This window comes from Calliopsis andreniformis, unplaced genomic scaffold, assembly GCF_051401765.1.
Source record: "Calliopsis andreniformis isolate RMS-2024a unplaced genomic scaffold, iyCalAndr_principal scaffold0022, whole genome shotgun sequence".
In the NCBI taxonomy this organism is placed as follows: Eukaryota; Metazoa; Arthropoda; class Insecta; order Hymenoptera; family Andrenidae; genus Calliopsis; species Calliopsis andreniformis.
In genome coordinates, this window is record NW_027480432.1 from 4,013,568 (window position 1) to 4,032,559 (window position 18,992).

General features: G+C 45.4%; 1 protein-coding gene across 1 annotated transcript in view; it reads right to left on the minus strand.

Annotated features, from left to right (window-relative positions):
• The window catches only part of Lmpt (four and a half LIM domains protein limpet), a 75,745-nt gene extending 59,525 nt beyond the window's left edge, over positions 1–16,220 (minus strand). The window contains exon 1 of the mRNA XM_076391607.1: positions 16,161–16,220. Coding sequence (XP_076247722.1) covers positions 16,161–16,205 — 45 coding nt within the window. The 5' untranslated portion in view covers positions 16,206–16,220. The remainder of the gene's footprint in view (positions 1–16,160) is intronic.
• Positions 16,221–18,992: the final 2,772 nt, after the last annotated feature.

Genomic DNA, 18,992 nt, shown 5'->3' on the forward strand with positions numbered 1-18,992 from the left:
GTGTCTTTTATGACGATTCGATCACGCTGATAGCACGAATAACACTACGTTTGAAGGCATCGTAGGAATCGAAATAGTCAACACGTATATTATATTTACTGACTGGTGTTTGCTAGAAACGTGCAAAGGTTAAAACAATTTAACACATTAGAACACTTAATTCTACCATTTATTTAGCAAGAGTCTTTATCTACTATTCACTCAATATGAAGGTGGAACGAAATTTCGTCCGATATACTAGTGTTATACCACATGTATCATGCGTAATTTCAAGGAATTTTATCCCGTTAATAGTAAAATAAATTAATATGAAGTTGTTTCATTGTGAGGCATCGAGGTAAAAGTGCGCTATAGTGTTCCAAGCCCACAGGAAAAGAGAGCAAGAGAAAGAGAGAGTGAGGGGAGGAAGCCTGATGCAAAGCGAGGAGAAACACATCAAGTCGGTTTATGTAGGCTACAGCCAGTACACGATCGATTTCACGAGCGATCTTTCCGTACGCACAAACGAGAAATCAAGGTCGACGCTTATTGCATCTTCTTCGACGGAAACTCTTTCTCCTCCCTCCTACGAGATCCTTTGAAAAATCGGTCGAACACTACGGTGAACTCGGCGAGATCGATAATTAAATATCCTCGGCTTCAGCGATTGCTCAGGACCGCACCGTGCTCGGAAATTCTTCGAAAAACTCTGACGAATGAACGCGTTCGAGGACAAATATTGAAGCACAGTGAATCACGTTCGCGCTGAAGCATAGAAAAAGAATCGAACAGCCGTCGCCTTCGGCGTTCCACATATTTTTCGAGAGAAAGAAGCTTGAGAAACACGCAGAGACGAGGAGTTTTCGTGGAAGCCTGCGGTACAGCCCTGCGTGTGGGTTGCGACAAGGTCCTGTCACAACGCCCCCGCCGTTTCGCGCTGAGAGCTCTAACAGCGCGGTGAACGGGGCCTTACGCGCGTATCGACCTTTTTGCCCGAAATGGTGAGACCGAGGGTATCCATCGAAACGAACGACGGTGTAGTCTTCGATTATCTGTGTCATGGAGAGGCATGGCTGCCCCTCGACAAAATAATCGAGCGATCGCGAGGCGTCTCGGAAGACGTTGCACGACCGACGCTATTCCTATCGTATCAATAATTAATTACTGTGCATACCAGGCCAGCCTGATAGTAAATATAATTCACAAGCGAGTTTACATTTGCATCAACCACTGAGCAAATCTTTCGTCCCGTTTCGTAAGCTTCTATCTCTACTCCTCCATGACTCGTTGCGGAAATATTTCTGGGTTTATTACACCACGAGGCCTAGAATTCGGCCAGAGCTTGGACTTGACACAACTTAAGTAACTGGATATAATTTACAAGCGAGTCTACATTTGCATCGAGCACTGAGCAAACCTTTTGTCCCGTTTCGTAAGCCTCTATCTCTACTTCCCCATGGCTCGTTGCTGGAATATTTCTGGGTTTATTATATCACGAGATTCAGAATTAGGTCATAGCTTGGACTTGACACAACTTAAGTAACTGAAGACGAACGTCTATCTGACTATCCGAAGCTCGCGTCAGCGCTTACGTCAACCTTTCAAGAATTTAGCCTATCCTCTCCCTTGACCCCTCGATCCAGTAACACAAGGAATTCTCCAGATATTTCTTCCACGTGTCCCCTCAATAGAAATCGACTTACGATCGAACGAGGGAAAAGCTTCGACAGGGCTTAAGTTATACTGTTAAGCGTTTAGCGGTGCGTGTCACAATTGTTCACCGCTGCTTCGTAATATAGCGGTGAGTCATTCAGACTTGTTCTCGTTCCGTTGGAGAATGCTGGACCGTGCACAGTTCAAATGCACGCTTTTCAGAATCCTTATCGAGCAGCCCTCCCCTGCCACTTAAGACGCGAAGAATTTTCTCTGGAGATGCGTTGAGATTCTACACAGGACGTCTACGACCTTTTTGCTTCCTGCGTTACTTTCCTACCATAAAGCTGTACCCACTAGACATTGATTGATAAACATGTCCCAGGCCAAGAGGAAAAAGTAGAATACCGCTTAAGAATCTAGCCATTTAGCCGAGCTTCTTGCGCGCTGTGCCGTTAGTTATTCACTTGCGAAAAAGTGGACGACGTTCCAAGAGCATAACACGCTGCCGCGGTAACCCCTGGGAGACGTTTTCCACAGGAAAAACCATAGACTTCTATATAATGCTAGCTTCTGTATGTGAGGCGTCCCAATTTTTACGTACGAATATGGTATAGAGACTGACAAGTATCATATATGAGTCTGTGTATGTCATACATACTATGTGTGAATGAGATATCCATATACAGGCTGACCAGTTTAACTGGAAACCCTCTAATACGTGTTGGCAGCATTTACGATGCTAACAGCGTTTAGAATAAATGTTGCCAACACTAGGAGGGTAGATTAATTGATAAATTGATCACCCTGTACATATTTTCTGAGTACATTTGTTCTGCAGCTATACATGGGAATTAGGAATCTAGTATTATATAGAAGTCTCTGGGAAAAACCGTGCGTTCTTCTGCGTAACTTAAAGAGACTAGAAGCTATGCTGTGTTTGTATTCTGCGCTCCGACGCGCCTTTAAATCGATCGATCCCGCTTTAATCCGACGGCGACATCGCTCGGGGATCGCGAAACCATGTGATGAACATCGACCATATCTCGTGCCGGTCTTGCAGGGATCTGCTGTGTTCGAAATTCGAAAACCCGCGCAGGTTTTGGTGGGAACCTGTTTCGAAGGGGTCGTTGAACCTTGGAGAAACAGCCGAGCGATTGAAACGATTAAAGTGAGTTTCCACTGACGTCTGATGTGCTTTAATTGGATTCCTCAGGTTGTCTATTATGCGAGGAACTGATATCAGATTTGACGAGAAATTGTATATTTATGGAGGATTGAATTCTAAGAGATCTTATGTTATAAGGTTCTACAGGTTCTACGTTAACCTTGCTCCTTAAAGGAATCGCATGAAAGTGAATCCAGAGAGTATGAATTATCGAAATTCGATAACGACCTCAATCCAGTATAATGCGTGTTGTACCTCAATTTAAATTACGGTAACGTATGCGGCTGATATTGGATGCAGACGCTGCGCAAGGTTACTCGTTTGGAAAAGTCGCCGAACAAATACAGGAAACGAGCGTCACACTGCGACAGAGTTACTGCCAGCCGCGTCTGATAAACTACATCCCGCGTATCGATAAAAAGCCACGATGTCATTCTAACGCTACTACTCTGCGGGACAGTATTCCCTCGATTAAACGAGTTATAGCGATTGTTTCGCAAGGGGCGCGACAGCGGGGTTTTATTTGTGAAATGAGAAACAATGACGTATTGCACCGCGGAAATGTGATGGATGTAGTTATTGCAGAAGATGGTCTCTAGAGGCCTGTCGATTCCCAGCCATACGATATTCCTAGCGATGATAATTTCATCCCGAATTCGCGAAAACAAATGGCGACATTGAACAGCAGCGGTATGATGTCACGCGCGCGGAAGTGGCGTCATTCTGCCTCTCAATTAAAAGCATAAATAATTCGAGTCCGCTGGCGACGACTTTTATTTCGACTCTACGCGCAATGCATAATAACAGCGTCCATCGAATTCGTTTCCACAGAGATCAGGTCGATTTTTCTTTCAATAGAGATACGTCACGCCTCGAGATTACAGTGGGGGCATATAGATAAAATTCGTGAGGCATCGTTAAAAAAAGAATACCTCGTAAAGGACGACGATGGAATTCCTCGGTCGCGAGATAAGAATTCCATTTTCGCGCGATTGATATTTTTCAGCGCACGTCGCGCGCTTTCGAGCGAGCGGCGCAGAAAAAGGCAGGCGAGTGGCGGCGTGCCAACTGCAGCATTACAGCATCCTCCTTCAATCGCTTTTTTTCCTCGCTGCTTTTAATCTACATGCTGGCTCTCGCCCGCTGTTTCCTCCCCCACCCGCTCGACTTTCGACTGTGTACACACAGCCCCGCTCGTGCTCGCGAACTATCGGCGAAGGATTAAGCCGGCAATCGACATAGTTCCTTTACGTCATCCCTCCGCGCAAGCGGGGCTTTCCCTTTCTCGCGAGGCTTTCGGCCCGCGATTGGCCGTGATTCATCGTTACCTCGCCCTGAGATTCGTTAACGAACCACTCGAGAGCATTCCACTCGCCCTGCATTTATTACATTATTCATATTAACGACACTTGGACCAGCGCTATCATTATCACTCGTGGTCTCCGAAACTGTAAATCCAAAGGACCATGGATTCTGTTAGAAGAAGATCCATATTACTATTTGTGTCACAGAAGGGCTATGAAAAGTATTTCTTATCAAGAAGAACCCTTACACCCTCAGAGCTTTTTTTACTTAGCAAAGCACAGTATTTCGACATGAAGATCTAAGGTCCCTCGAAATTGAAGATGGCTACTGTCTCTAGTATTCCTGTCTCTGAGAGACGCCAGAGATTAGAACCATGGAGGTCCAGAGAAACGAGAAGTACAGGAATCGAGAGGACCTAGGGCCCTCCGACACTGACATTCCCCAACGATTGTGTCACGCTTGCTTATAGGCTCCCGATGCGTTTTCGTCGCGGCTGCGTGCGCGCTGTCAGGTCACTGTCACCTGTACCCACTCTACTCCGACGATATTACGCATACCCGCGAATTTTCCCGCTCGAAAGCTGATTCGAACGTGAGCTACTCTCTGCTCCATCGGGACGCTGCACTGGCCCTATGCTGAACGTCTGGGACGACACGATGAAAATTCAAATCCAATCTCTGTCGCATCGATGAACTTTCGCGCTTGTTCCCTTTCGTGTACACGCGACCAGACCGACCAATGTCCACGTTCGGAATGCCGCGCCGCTTGTCGGCTATATTTAGACACGCGAGTTTTAATTGAGTACGCGACAACCTATCGGACGCGTGTGCGAGATACCGAAAGACAGCTAGAGGATCGTCGGATAGAAAAATCCTGTCGACGAGTCTGATATTCCCCACCGCGACGAGACCTGTCTGCTGGGAGCTGGGGGCTTTTAACAGCTGGTTCAATCGATCATTCTGCTCAATCGATGGTAAGGCAGTGGGGTCTTATGATGGTTTATCTTCACCGAAAATTCGATTATCAAGAGTATCAAGTGTATCAAAGTGTATCAAAGTGTATCAAAAACTGAATCTCTAGAAAACCGAGTTCCTTGAAAAATGGAGACCTCCAAAAAGTCGAGTCCATTAAGAAATCGAGTCTCTCAAAAAACCGAGTCCCTAGAAAGGCTGTTCTCCAAAAAATCAGGTCTCCTAAGAAATCGAGTCCCTCAAAAAATCGACTCCCTAAAAAATCCGAGTCCTTCAAACAATCACGTCCTTCAAAAAACCGAGTTCCTGAAATAACCAAATCCCTTCAGAAAGCGAGTCCCTAAACAGCTCCAAATCGTCAGAACTAGCTGCAATGAGGCAACGATTCGATTCCACAGACAGGGATGTCCTGTCGAAGACAATTCGGCGTGCTGATACTCCCAACTAGACTTGAATAATGGACCTATCGAGTTACCTCGGCTCTATGGAATCGATTCGGGCGAGTTGTTTGTAATCGCGAGCCGCGACGTGGGCAGATGACGTTCGACGATTCCATGAAAATGGCAGTTCGAGGATACGATTTACATGCAGGAGGAACGAGTCGAGCCTAACCGATGGGAACACAAAGAGTACCGAGTGAGTTATATAAAAGAGGGAAGCGCGAACGCTCGGCCAGACATAAATCCCGAGGAGCAGATTTACTGTGACAGAGACAACGAGCAGTGGGATTAACTTTTAAGTTATACATAAGAGGGGGGTTTTAGGCTGGCGAATATTTAGGAGGACGTGGGTAACTCAGAGGAGGGAAGAGTGCATTGCTCATAATTCATAAATTATGCAATGGCGTACTAACGCGGTTGACCGTAGGGTAATTGACCCTTATTAAATAAAGTGATACGACCCTGACATAACCAGGAACCACGGTCAATCCCGTGTCCCCAGGCTAATGTAATTTAATAACGCACTTCCTCGGGATTAGTAAAAGCCTGTCGTTCCTAACGGTGCTTGGAGGTATCTAAAATCCTCGCGACTCACTTTCATCAGCTTCCTCGATCAATATTATCGCTTGACACGGGCTAGCGCGGCCTAAGGTTGGGATAGGTGCAAAGTAGCTCTCGTGCAGCCTGGGCTAGGCATGGTCTAACCACGGTTAGCCTAAGTCCCTAATGACCCGCGTTCTAAACAGGCCTCGCAGAGCATAGTACAAGTTCGACTTGACCTGAATCCTCAAATTTGTAGCATCATTGTGATTCGGTTTCCCAGAAGCCTAATGATCCTTTGCAGCCCACATAATCTATTTTCTAAATCTAGTATGGCTCCTAGTAGAGATAGTAGAATCGTAGAATTCCACAGAGCAATCTATACCATTCCTTTAATGATTAGAGGCTACGAGGAATCCTAGACTTCCAGGAATCCCGATGCCTGGTAGCAGAGCCTAGGCACGTTGGAACGCCGAGAAAAACTTGGCTAATGGAGACACATAAAAATTGCTTCATCGAGAAGAACAATGAGCGTGTGGGTCGAGTTTATCGAGTTGTCGCGCCTGGAGGATGAATGTGTAACTGAAAAGCATAAAAGCGAACGAGCCTAAATTTATCGTAGCCCCCGTAAAAGCGTGCAATCGTGGTGCTTAAATCACGGCAGGGGATTCGTACCAAGGATGCTTCGTTAAAGCATCGTAGCGAGCGTCGAAGCTAAATAGATCCAGCCCGAGTTGGACACTCGAGTTTTAAAAGCCAGGCTTGTTCTCGGTCAGAGCCTCGCGCGTCAGCCTCGCCCGTTTCTATCGCGTCGTCTAACACGGAATTCCTGGAACCTGTTGGCGTGTAATTTTCATGCTGTCGTAGGAACATTATTCGAAAGATAGGAACGGCACGCGATTGCCAGTGAAAAGGCTTCTGTTCTCGCGCCGGAGGCTCGTTTTCTTCGAGCCTCTCCCACAAGACCATTCCAAACGATTCGAATGGTGGCTCGATCGCCAAAAAGGGAAGCCTGGTTCGGCTCATGTAAATCAGACCGAATTGCCCTTGGCTATGGCACACGAAGCGCGCCGAGGACTCAAAGTATTGTTTCGCGCGTTACACAGCGACCCCGATTTCTCTATTACCAGCGTCGTTCCAGCCAAACACCGCGACGTCGAAGGACACGTTGCATATTCGGCTCGCCATCGATACAGTCGAATTCCACGCGTCCTCGAGGGGCTTGATTGGAAACCGCGTGAAGGATCGACGTTGTTATCCTCAGCCAGAAAATTAGCTATTACACTAGGCTCTCGTTTAATCAAAGCACACGGTGGCACTGTGTTTTCGAGCGCCAACGATTCGAACGATAGGCGACGTTACGCGTTCGTAAATTGATTCGCTGTTGCGTTGCGATCGACGTGATTCCTCCTCGAATAGGTACTTATTAATCTCCTTGAACGAGCTTCTATGCCGCCCACTTCATCCTCGGCCCATGCACGCTTTCCTGGGTTTCCTCTGCAGTTGATGAGATCGCGATACAATAATGAGATGTGGGTGGGGGACGAGGAAATTCAAAAGCAATTCGATTCTATTAATTGGAGCGAGAGGAGACATACTTCGTCTATCAGAAAAACTGGGAAGTCTCATTTTTTATTATGATCGCTATTCGGATCACTAATTATCGGTTGAAGAAATTCTTGATCTTTGAGATGCTGTAACTTTGGGAAAAAAAATCGTACGACAGTCAGCCTAGGCTTATTTTAAAGAGTAAAGCTTCTACTTTTATGCCCCTGCATTGAACTACCCCGAATTTGTTTTTTTACTCAGCCACAGGCTGAGAAAGAGAAACTGGTTTTTCCTCGAATATTTTCCAACTTCAGTCCACTATCCAGAACTTAATAAATTTTTTTCAAGATTAATTTCATAGGGAGTTTCAAACTTGCAGTCTCCCCTTTCGAACGAGACCTTAAAAATTGATCTACGATTTTTTTTCGCCGAGTTATGGCAGTTTGAGCGAAAAGTGTGTCTTTGGCCTCAAAGTAGCACAGTGATCCTGAGATAGTAAAAATTGCCAAATTTTGAGCTGCTGTAGCTCCGTCAAAAAAAATCACAGGGTAGTGAGCCTGGACTCATTTTAAAGAGCAAAGCCTCTATTTTGTCGTCCCTAAGTTGAACTTGTTCGAAAAAAATGCTTGACTCCATGACACGCCGGGAGAGAGAAGGTAGTTTTTTCTCAAATATTTTTCAACTTGGGACCATTATCCAGAATTCAATAAATTTTTTTCAGGACTAATTCCACAGTAAATCTCTAATTTGAAGTCTCCCCTTTCGAACAAGACCTTAAAAATTGATCTACGATTTTTTTTCGCCGAGTTATGGCAGTTTGAGCGAAAAGTGTGTCTTTGGCCTCAAAGTAGCACAGTGATCCTGAGATAGTAAAAATTGCCAAATTTTGAGCTGCTGTAGTTCCGTCAAAAAAAATCGCAGGGAGGTGAGCCTGGACTCATTTTAAATGGCAAAGCTTCTATTTTGTCGACCCTAAGTTGAACTTGTTCGAAAAAAATGTTTGACTCCACAACACGCCGAGAGAGAGAAGGTAGTTTTTTCTCAAATATTTTTCAACTTGGGACCATTATCTAGAACTCAATAAATTTTTTTCAGGACTAATTCCACAGTAGATCTCTAATTTGAAGTCTCCCCTTTCGAACGAGACCTTAAAAATTGATCTACGATTTTTTTTCGCCGAGTTATAGCAATTTGAGCGAAAAATGTGTCTCTGGTCTCAAAGTAGCACAGTGATCTATAGATGGAAAAAACTGTCGATCTTTGACCTACTATAACTTTGCGAAAAAAAATCGTACTGTAATGAGCCTGGTCTCATTTTAAAGAGCAAAGTCTCTATTTTCTTATCCCTGAATTCAATTTTCTCGAAAATGCTTTTTGACTCGGATACGAGGCGTGAAAATGAAAGTAGTATTCTTTCTCTGAAAATATTTCTAGGCGAAATTTCAAAATCAAGGAACCACAGTAAATATCTATCTAGAAGAGCCACGGTTCGCCTATCATTGGTGTATACTTTAAAATATGACGTGTTATTCTCGAGAAAAATCTACTCCAATCGAGTTCCAGGGGGCTCACGAGGTTATCGGGATTCGAGCAGCTCGACACGCTTCGCGTTTTCGCTATCGTCGCCTGGCGATCGATATTCCGCACGCTTAGGGAACGTAACCAATTGCTGGAGAAGCAGTCACAACGAAATCCTTTGAGCAAACGTGCCGATTACTTCCCGCCCACCACGCTCCATCGTTACGCGTGTTCCCCGTGTAGATCCTTTGGGAAAATTAAAAAGCTAATAGCCTGTTTGGCTACGTCAAACGAGTCTGGTTCACTCGAGGAAGCTCGCCGAGGCACGGTCAAAGGAGGAAGCTCGATTTTAAACTCGAGCGACTTTCTCAGATGGTGAAACGTACATCGATACGATGAAAGAGTTCCCAAGGACGAACGATAATTATTCCTGCTGCCTCAGTTGAATCCGAGAGTCGATTCCTCCCGAAGGACTTCCTACACGGCTAGGCTAACCTTTCGGGGACGAACTACGCTCAGAGGGGATGGAAAAGATCGAAGGGTGTAGCCTAGATAAGGTCTAGAAGGGCGTGGTTGATTATACACGCTATACGTAGTCCGCGGACAATATGCTCACCTTTTCACGTCTGACACCCTATCTTGAAAGTTCCGATCCAATTAATCGCGTTGGAAACTCGATACTTATTGGAAAACGTTTAGGCTCGCGCACAGCCAGCCCCCATGGAGCGAGGGGCATCCGTCGATTTGAATTCTCGTCGATCTTACGACGCTAGGCATTCCCAGCAACGCCTTCAGAAATTTCAAGCGATCTCTCTCGGCGAAAGAATCAGCTAGGAGTCTAAACCACGATTTGGTCTAGTTCATTCGATTGCAACGAAGAAAGACATTGCGACACCGTGCCTTTCGATTTTCCCTAAATCAGCGACGTCTTGAGCGATGGATTTCATTTGCAAAAACTTGCTAGAGGAGGGATAAAAGTTCGTAGGCGTGGAACGACTCGTCGAACCAGAAAATTATAAATGAATCGGACAGTCATCCAATTTTATCCCACGAAAGAATGGAGAACGCTTTATGTTGATCGTGTTTGCGAGAATTAGAATACGATAATCACAGTTGGTTGTTGTGACTCATCGATGGTATCAATCAGATGTATTTCTCAAGGTTTTATGGGATCGTTGCGAAAAAAGAGCGATTTTATCGTGACCACTCTGTGATCAGATAACGAGCAGACGTGAAATCACGTTGTCGATGAGTAATTATTAATACATCATCGATCTGATAAGTGGCCGAGCGATTTACACGATTGCCAGGTGTTTGCTTTCCATATACGAATTAACTGAGAATTGCTAAGTCAGTTACGCGCTAGGTAAGTATGTATCTCTCACCGTAGTTTGTATATTTTTTAATATTATATGAGTTCTGTAATTTTTACACGTTTAAAATTTCCATAAACACCTAAAAATTCGTAGTCTAATTACTATAGAAGTTTATGAGTCGAATACTTGTTCGCAGGGTATTCTAACGAATTAGCCAGCCACTCCTGAACGCGCCATCGTCTATCTTGTTTCGTATCCTAAACGTGTCTCGTGGGATCGACGTTGTCCCGTTTGCAAACCCGCTGCTCTTCGACAACGCAACCATGCTAAATTATGATTCCTCTTCGAGGGCATTGAATAACCACCCCGAGGGAATTGCGCGACCCCCGACGAGCCTTGATAGTCAACCGACACGCGATAGTTACCAACGACAGCCACGAGTTTTCCTCATGCAACGAGGGTACATTCTAAAAAAACCTCCACTTCCCATTAACATACTAAAAAGAGCCTTTCCTTGGTTTCTTTCGATTCCCTCGACATTACTCGAAATAATCGAAAGGAAACCATCTAAATCGTCGCTGTACAGAAGTCAGAGACAAAAACTCGATCCAAGGATAGAACACTCTGGCTACTTTATTGCAGGCAATCACTTTGGTCGATCGTCACCGTTAATTGGAATCTGTTCGATAAAGCACACGTGTAGCCACCTACGGGGAAGTCCTAGAGACGTCAATTTTCCTTGTCCCATGTCTCAGCTAGCTGGCTTCCAATAAATCACCAATTTCACGATGAAAACGGCTGCGCTTTGAAATTCCATTAACGCGACACTTTGCGTCTGAGCGACAGCGCGATCGCAATCTTCGCGAGAAACAGGGATCATGGTCGTATAATTGCACGTGTCGGGAGTGTTACTGATAACAGATATCGGGAGTCCCGCGCCAGAGATTCTTGTCGCTGGAGGAGCGAGGTTGCGCCTCCAAAGGCCACGGAATCACGCGTATCTTTCGATCGACGTGGATCGTTTCGAGCGCGATTCTCTAGCCGACACGCGGTAACCATGTTCGTCGCTCGAGAACCCGTTTCACCGTAAATGAAAACACGACGCGCAACATTGGCACGATTCTTCGCGTCTACGGGACACGAACGATCCCCATCCCGTCCCTCTTTCGAAACTGAATCGGATTTGCTTCGGTACGTTCGATCAGAATTCGCCTCCAAAGATGGGCAACGTCGAGGATCGTAAAACGACGTTCGGCGATCGGTTTTTACGTGGTACAACTTGTTAGTTGCGACTACGCGACTTTGCAACTCAGATCTGACTGAGAACCAGATGTACAGGGTGATTCTGGAAAGTGAAACGAGGATACATCTCTTTTCTAAACGAAAATGGAGAGGAGTGATAGAGTTATTGCTGCGAGGCTTACTTATGCTGGGTTCACACTGCAGAGAACTGTTTGCTCATAATACTATGGGAGAAGTTTGCAAGCAGTTTACGAATGAAAATAGCAGCGTGTTCACGTTGAAGCTCGTGGATAAAACTGCTTTCGAACAGTTGTAGGCTGTGAGTTCGAGAACAGACCCTTTGATGTACCGCTTCCTCAGCGAAGAGTGTTCGCTGTTTGCTGAGGAGCTCGCTATTTACTGTTCGCTATTCGAAAGAATGTCTACACTACTGACGAACACAGTAACTGCTCGCCAGCAGCAGTGTGGACCCAGCATTAGACAGAGACAAGGAGACGGAGCACCTTGTTCTTTGACAATATCTCGCGCGTAGCGTGTAATCGCACCGGTTTACGACTTCCACTCTGGCGAATGATAATAATTGACCTAATTGCGGCAAATGAGCCGTTGGTTTAAATACGTCGTATGACTCGCGATTCGTGGTGGCTCCTTGAGGAATGAGATTAATGGCGGTCTGTTCTATAGAATGCCAATGATTGATCGCGAGTTTTATGATCGCAATTTCGCTGAGTTACAATCGCTCTTGTTTGGCCTTTTTAACCCTCTAGTGCATGGGTGAAAAATACAGGATGATCAGTTTAACTGGAAACGCTCGTTAAAGGGTATCAAAAAAATTAAAAAACGATATCCTCGTAGATTCCTGTTAATGAGGATCTTGACGATCAAGTCGAGTCTCAAATCCATAGGAAAATAATGGTAGGAATAAAAGCTCGACTGCTGGGATAATCAGAGTTACTTCGTCTGGGCCACGCGATTTTCAATTTCAGGCACGTATGTATGCAACTTCGGTTCAGCTCGCAAGCACAGACCAGCCGCGACTCGTGAAAGTCTCTGAGGTAATGCGAAACTGAAGCTCGATCGAACGCGAAAAAAACCGAGGAGGGAAAAAGAAAAAGAGTTCGGGCGAATGGGTTTCCGTTGCTTTCACTCGGACTTCAAGATAGAACAGCAGCCTTCGAGCGTGGCCGCGGCACGCGCGACTGGTTTATTGCATCTTAATAATGCCTGGGACCTTGCGCTAAGCATCGCGGCTTCTCTAAGCGAAATATTGCAACGAGATCAGTCGCGTGCCACTTCGATTACCGAAACTGGATGACTGAGGAAAATAGTGAAGAAAATTCTGGAGAAATTTCAGAAAAATTCAAAGATTCTATTAGATCATCTCCTAAATAATACTGCTTTCCATTCGAAATTCGAATCGAAAAAATTAAGAGCCTCAAAAATGATCTCATAAATAAAAAATGAAGGCAAACACAAAAACACTTACTTATTAATATCTTCACAAATTAAATGATTTTTGGAAGCATTCTTCACGAGACGACTTAATAGAATTACCTTGCAAATGGGAACAGAATATTCCACACAATTCAAAGTGCCAGACGAAATAAACTATTGTTCGCGGACGAATATTAATCTCAACCTCTGGGCTGCTCAAATAACGCGACACTTTCTTGGGAGGTTTAGCAAGCGTTGACTCGTTCGCTTTTCCGCCGATCATCGTCCCCACAAATAAACCCGCTTACGCAATGAGAACGATGGGAGCGCGATTACGGGGTGTGACGGCTCGAACGAGACTATCGTCGCAATGTAATAAATCTCTGGTTTTTGCCCAGATCGGCCGATCGATTAAGCGTCTCGAAAGGCGCTTCTTATTCGGCTGGCGAAACGGCGAGCAAAAACCGCGAGAAATCGCTGGGCGATCGCGTTACGAGATTGCACGGCGTTCGTCAACGCTATTTATATCGGTTACACCAACTTCCTCTCCGGGGGTAACGTTATCGTTCGACACTGGCCTGCGTAAACAGCATTTCGGAGACACTAGACTGCGTCTTCTGCTGTTCACGAGGGCCACGCTGGATCTTCGTTTTACGCGGGGCTCGCAAATTCCGCGGCCAGCGAAATCTAAAGCGTTCTGGGACTTCTCTTATCGCTGCTCTGGCTCTAGAATTGCAGGGATCTTCCAAGACTACTGAATATTTTATACTGAGCCGTTCGAGGAAGTGGAATTCGGAATACTAAGGTATTGAGCTACTAAAAGATAATCGTTTTTTAGGGATGCAACACAGGGTGAACCTGTGAAGTTGATTAGAGGTAGAGACTAGGTCTAGAATTACACAGATCTTTTCAGACTGCTAAATACTCTATACTGAGCTATTCCAGGAAATGAAGCACTAAACTAAGGTAAGTGTCCCAGTACTTGAACATTAACTCTAATTTTGTTTAATTTTAATCTTAAATTCTAATGTACCCAATGAAAACAAAAAAAAGAAAATAGTATATTCAGCTACCGAGGACGAGATTCAAATGTCAGAACATGGAACGTGTGACATCTTGAAAGGTATTCAGTTCAGGTATTGGGACACTTACCTGACACCTCACAAGAATTGAATCATCAGTTATGTTGAGAATCAGTACAGATTATCAGTCTTAGTACTCATGGATTCAGAGCTGAACCACGCGATTCTTTTTTTCTCGAGGAAGGTTTCCTATGGCGGTGAGCCAGTGTGCTGAAGCTCAAGGGTTGAAAATGGAGGCTATAGCGTGTCAGACAGCTCGAATCAACCTCTGCCTCCATGGCGTCGCGTTGCCATGGGCTGGCACAGGTATCGCGTTACCTCGGTGCACCGGCCTCGGCGTTAAGACACCTAATTGCACGTTATGTTCGACGTACACGTACTCGCACACGCGTGCTGCCCCTTACCGAATGGTAATGCTCTCTCGATGGCCACCAGGAGAGACAGGAAAGTGAGTGAACTCGACTCGCGTTTGCGGCAAGACACGATGGATACGCTTTTCCCTTGTCGACGTTGTCGTCTCTCCGGTTCTGTTTTTTTTCCCCCTCTCTCTCGTTATCTATTCCGCCAAGCTTTCCCGAGAGGGATCGCCCACGGAGACGGACTCCAATTAAAGCGCGAATCTTCCCTCGCTTTAGGAGAAAGCTTGTTAATCAACTTGGAAGCTAATTAGCCGACGAGGACGCGGCGTACACTTTGTATTTTTTCGGAGATCTAATTGCTCGGAACCCTCGCTTTGAAACGTGGCGAAGTGCGATCCAGAGACACTTGAATCGCAGAGTTTCACGGAATTAGCTCGCGACGTATCGTCCTGGGTCGCCATAGGGAACGAAGGGCGACGCGGAAGAGATGGTGTGCCACGATTCACCAGGCGCGCCGAGGAGAATTGACACGCGAGGTTGTATAAATCTAGGCGCGATCGATGTCCTCTAGGTAACGAGCTCCAAGAACATTCCGTTCCATCGAATGCTCTACTTCAAAAATTCATCGAAACTCACTGGCTTATTCTTTCGCGATCAATCCTTGTTTTTCGTCATAAATTGAACGTCGAAGTCGGGGAACCAATCCGGGGATATTAGCGCCGATTTATCACGGTGCAGGGGTCGGCAAGGTGAGACGGGGAACGATTGAACGTCGATAAGTCTCGCGAGATTTAATCGATATTTGTGTTCGCCCAAAAAAAGGGGCTCCCCAAGGACGAGCCGCATTGCGGAACGAGGGGGAAAAAATATATTTGACGCTGGAAAAACGCCTATTGGGGCCACGGATAGGCGCAGCGGTGGATATAAGACACGCAACTATAGAAACTATAAGGATCGCTCGTTTCTGAGAGAAGTAACGCCCTCGTTCAAGGGCAGTGTATGTACTGGGTTACGCGGGCCAAGGTCGGTTCGATTACGCGCACTCATGTCAAACGATGCTTTTAAATAACCTTCGCTACCTTGGTTCACTTCGTCGCGCGCCGATAACCTTATAAATCAAGACGCGTTTGGAATCCCTCGTCGCGGTTGTCGCACTTTTTTTTCGGTTGGATTGTTGCACGCTTTACGACTATCCACAGTTACGATGCAGGTACGTATATTTGTTTACAAGCGAATCTGTTCGAGCTGGTATCGTATTACAAAGCTACCATCACGTGTTTTGTTGCCTCAGCGCGAAGGCATCCTAAGATCAAAATTTTGCTGCTTCTGGCCTCGATATATCCTCTCAAATACTACATGCTAAAAACACTTGAAATATATTAACACTTGCATGGCACACAGAGTACTTTCTTTGTATCAAAAATTTAATTTTCCTATTTAGGTTCTACGTGAGTAGCCTAAAGAGCCCTGCAAGAGCCAACGTAATACCAGCAGTATACAATTATCGAAAACTCCTGTGCAGAATTGAAAACAAGCATGCATATGTTCGCAAAACCAACAATTGCGAAGTAGACATAAATTAGAATAAATAAATTGCAAACTTACATTGACGTCAAAGGCGTCGATAGGCATCCGCTGCACACCGTTCATTTTGCCGCGCCGTCACTGTCCAGAGTCACTTTTTCACAGCCCCACGGTCACCGAATCGTGGATCCCGCGAATCCCACAGACTCTCAGCCGCGAACGCGACGGCACGTCAAAGGTTGACAGGAATCACACACGGCTACGATCCACCTCGATGCATCCTCGTTCACGTGCGCCTGACAACTGGAAGCAATTCGCGCCTCCTTGGATCGCTCGAATTCGACCGCAGGTATACACGCGGGCACGTGCTCGCAACTTGCCTCGGGTATCGAGGGATCAGACCTGGGCACTTTCGAGCTATCGTCATTGCAAATGTCCTTTCGGCCGAGGCGTCCTTTGCCGCGCGATTGTGTTAGAAATGCGATACACGTTCCAAGGAAATCAACACCGAGTGTTTTCGAATTATGCTCTGCAGACTGTTATCTCATATTTTTAGCCTCGGTGGGAATGCTGTCACTTCAGATACGCTGATATTTCACTTGGTTTTTAATACCTCCTCAAGGAGAGGACTTAAATACTTCTTACTCGAATCTCGAGTCAAAGTTGCCCAGCTCTGATACAGTGGGAAGCACAGGGAAGAGGGAACACTGCGTGAAATGTTTACAGTCTACGCGATTCGACTGGACTTTCGAAAGAGGTCTGTTTACGAATCTTACCGCGTTGACGAAATGTGAAGGAGATTAGAATTGATCATAGCACAGATCGTAACACACGGAACGAATTGTAAATGTGTTATAAACGATGGAGTACCATTGATGAAGGATGCCCAGTTCGTCAAGGCTAAGATTCGATTCTCGATCGAGCGATCTCAAGGCTATTTAGAAACTGATTATAGATTTCCGAGCGAGCCTGAATCCGATACTCGTATCCGGTGGCATCGCGTCAACGACACACGAGAACTAACTAACGTCCGCCGAGCTTGTGCGGGAAAACGCGCACCGTTTCGCGAAGAACCACGCTTCGTCTGCGATAAGAGATTTGAACACACGCTGACTCGGGCTGCGGAGTTTCGCGCCTGCGCCGCCGACCTGTCGCGTATCCTGAAACACGTGGTATCCTTAGGAGCACTGTCCCCCTCCGCGTGCCATGGAATTTTAAATCCTAGTATCATCCTATATGACACGAGACTTTTTAAACAATTCTGAATCTCCATTCAAATGCTCCTAAATTAGAAATAGAAGAACCATTGAATCTCTGTTAAAGACAGATATCTTCAAATCGAAACAATTCACGTACTGCAGAGAGCTAGAAAGATCACACCTGAGGCACATGTTGACACAGCAGTACCAAGTTTTTCGTTTACGTAGCAGATACTTGATACAATTACTAGTTCTGATCACTTCTGAAATCGCCTGTGAGATCAGGCGGTCCTATCTACTGTAACCAATTACAACCATATTTTTTCTCGATGTGATCTTTCCAGCTCTGTTCAGTACTCCATTGCGTGTAGTACTTTTCTCACGGATAGATTTCCATCTAGTTTCTAGAAAGGATTCGGGGCAAAAGCTACCGCGAGCAGGTACCGCGGCAGGCTACTCGAAAACTCGATGTGTTCCATGTCCGAGGGGGAGTAAAAACAGGTTTAAGAGCGTAGTTGACCGGTCGACTTTTAAATCGGTCATCTGTCTAGCCGGGTAGAAATCGCGTCGATTCGAAATCAGGCAGTCATGCCTTGGGTATGGATAGGGGACTTCGAAACTCACTGAAGAGCGGCGATCAGTCGTGGAACCGGTAAGCCGGCGCGGACGAATTAAAAGAAAGGTAAACGCGCTCGGGCGACGGTCCCGCGACACCGTGGAAGAAAGAGGACACGTTGCACTCACGATCGAAGAAATAATACGCCGCGGATAGGCACATGGCAGGCATATCCCCGCCGCAGGATCCTACGTAGCAGCCGACGTTCGGGCGGTCCGCGTTGCGACTGCGGCCGCCGCTAAAAAACCATACGATGACCTCATCACACCGACTCTGTTCTCCTGCTCGTGTCACTGTTACTAGCCATTCTGAAAACATGGCCCGAGCTGTCGCCTCCTGGAGTATCTTGATAACTGTTAACAAAATTTTATATTCTGTATAACTAAATTTCAATTTAGTATTTCGAATTGTTCATTATTAGCTCTGCTGTAAGTTATTTGGGTAGATGACTGCTAGATCGAGGGCTTTGATCTTATTTATTTAAGGACTGATGTCTATAGGTATGATAACTTTGATTTCTTGAAATCATTTTATCTTAATGCGCGTCTAGGATTTGTAGCGTTGAGAAAGTGGGATGATGTACTTACTTTTTGAAGAAGTTTCGCGGTGGTTTTAAAAATGCCCGCTCTTGGCTTGCATCTTGGTACGGTTGCAACGCGCGGATATCTGGAAGAAATTTATGAAATTTGTTGTTTGTATCTGCAGGATTTGAGTATTGTATTTTTGTATAGATAATTGTTTTCGTCATAAGACAGATGAGATATGCAAATAGAAGTAGAAATGTTACTTTATCGACCTTCATATTCCTAATCTGACTGTTTTACCGATCTAAAAATTCGAAATTGATTGTAGCGACATCTGGTCAGATTCTATAAACTATTGCTAGTTAATCAATAAATACAAAATTGATCCCAAAATGTTCAATCGTTTCTTATATTGTTATAAGTAAATATTATATTATTTAAATCCGTACTTAGCAACTAAAATTGTTGTATGATGCAATAATACAAAGAAGAATAGTAAAGTTTTTACCTTAATTTCTGATGGACTCTGCGCATGGGCGCCATTTCCTTGGAAATAGACTGCGCGCGCAGCTTC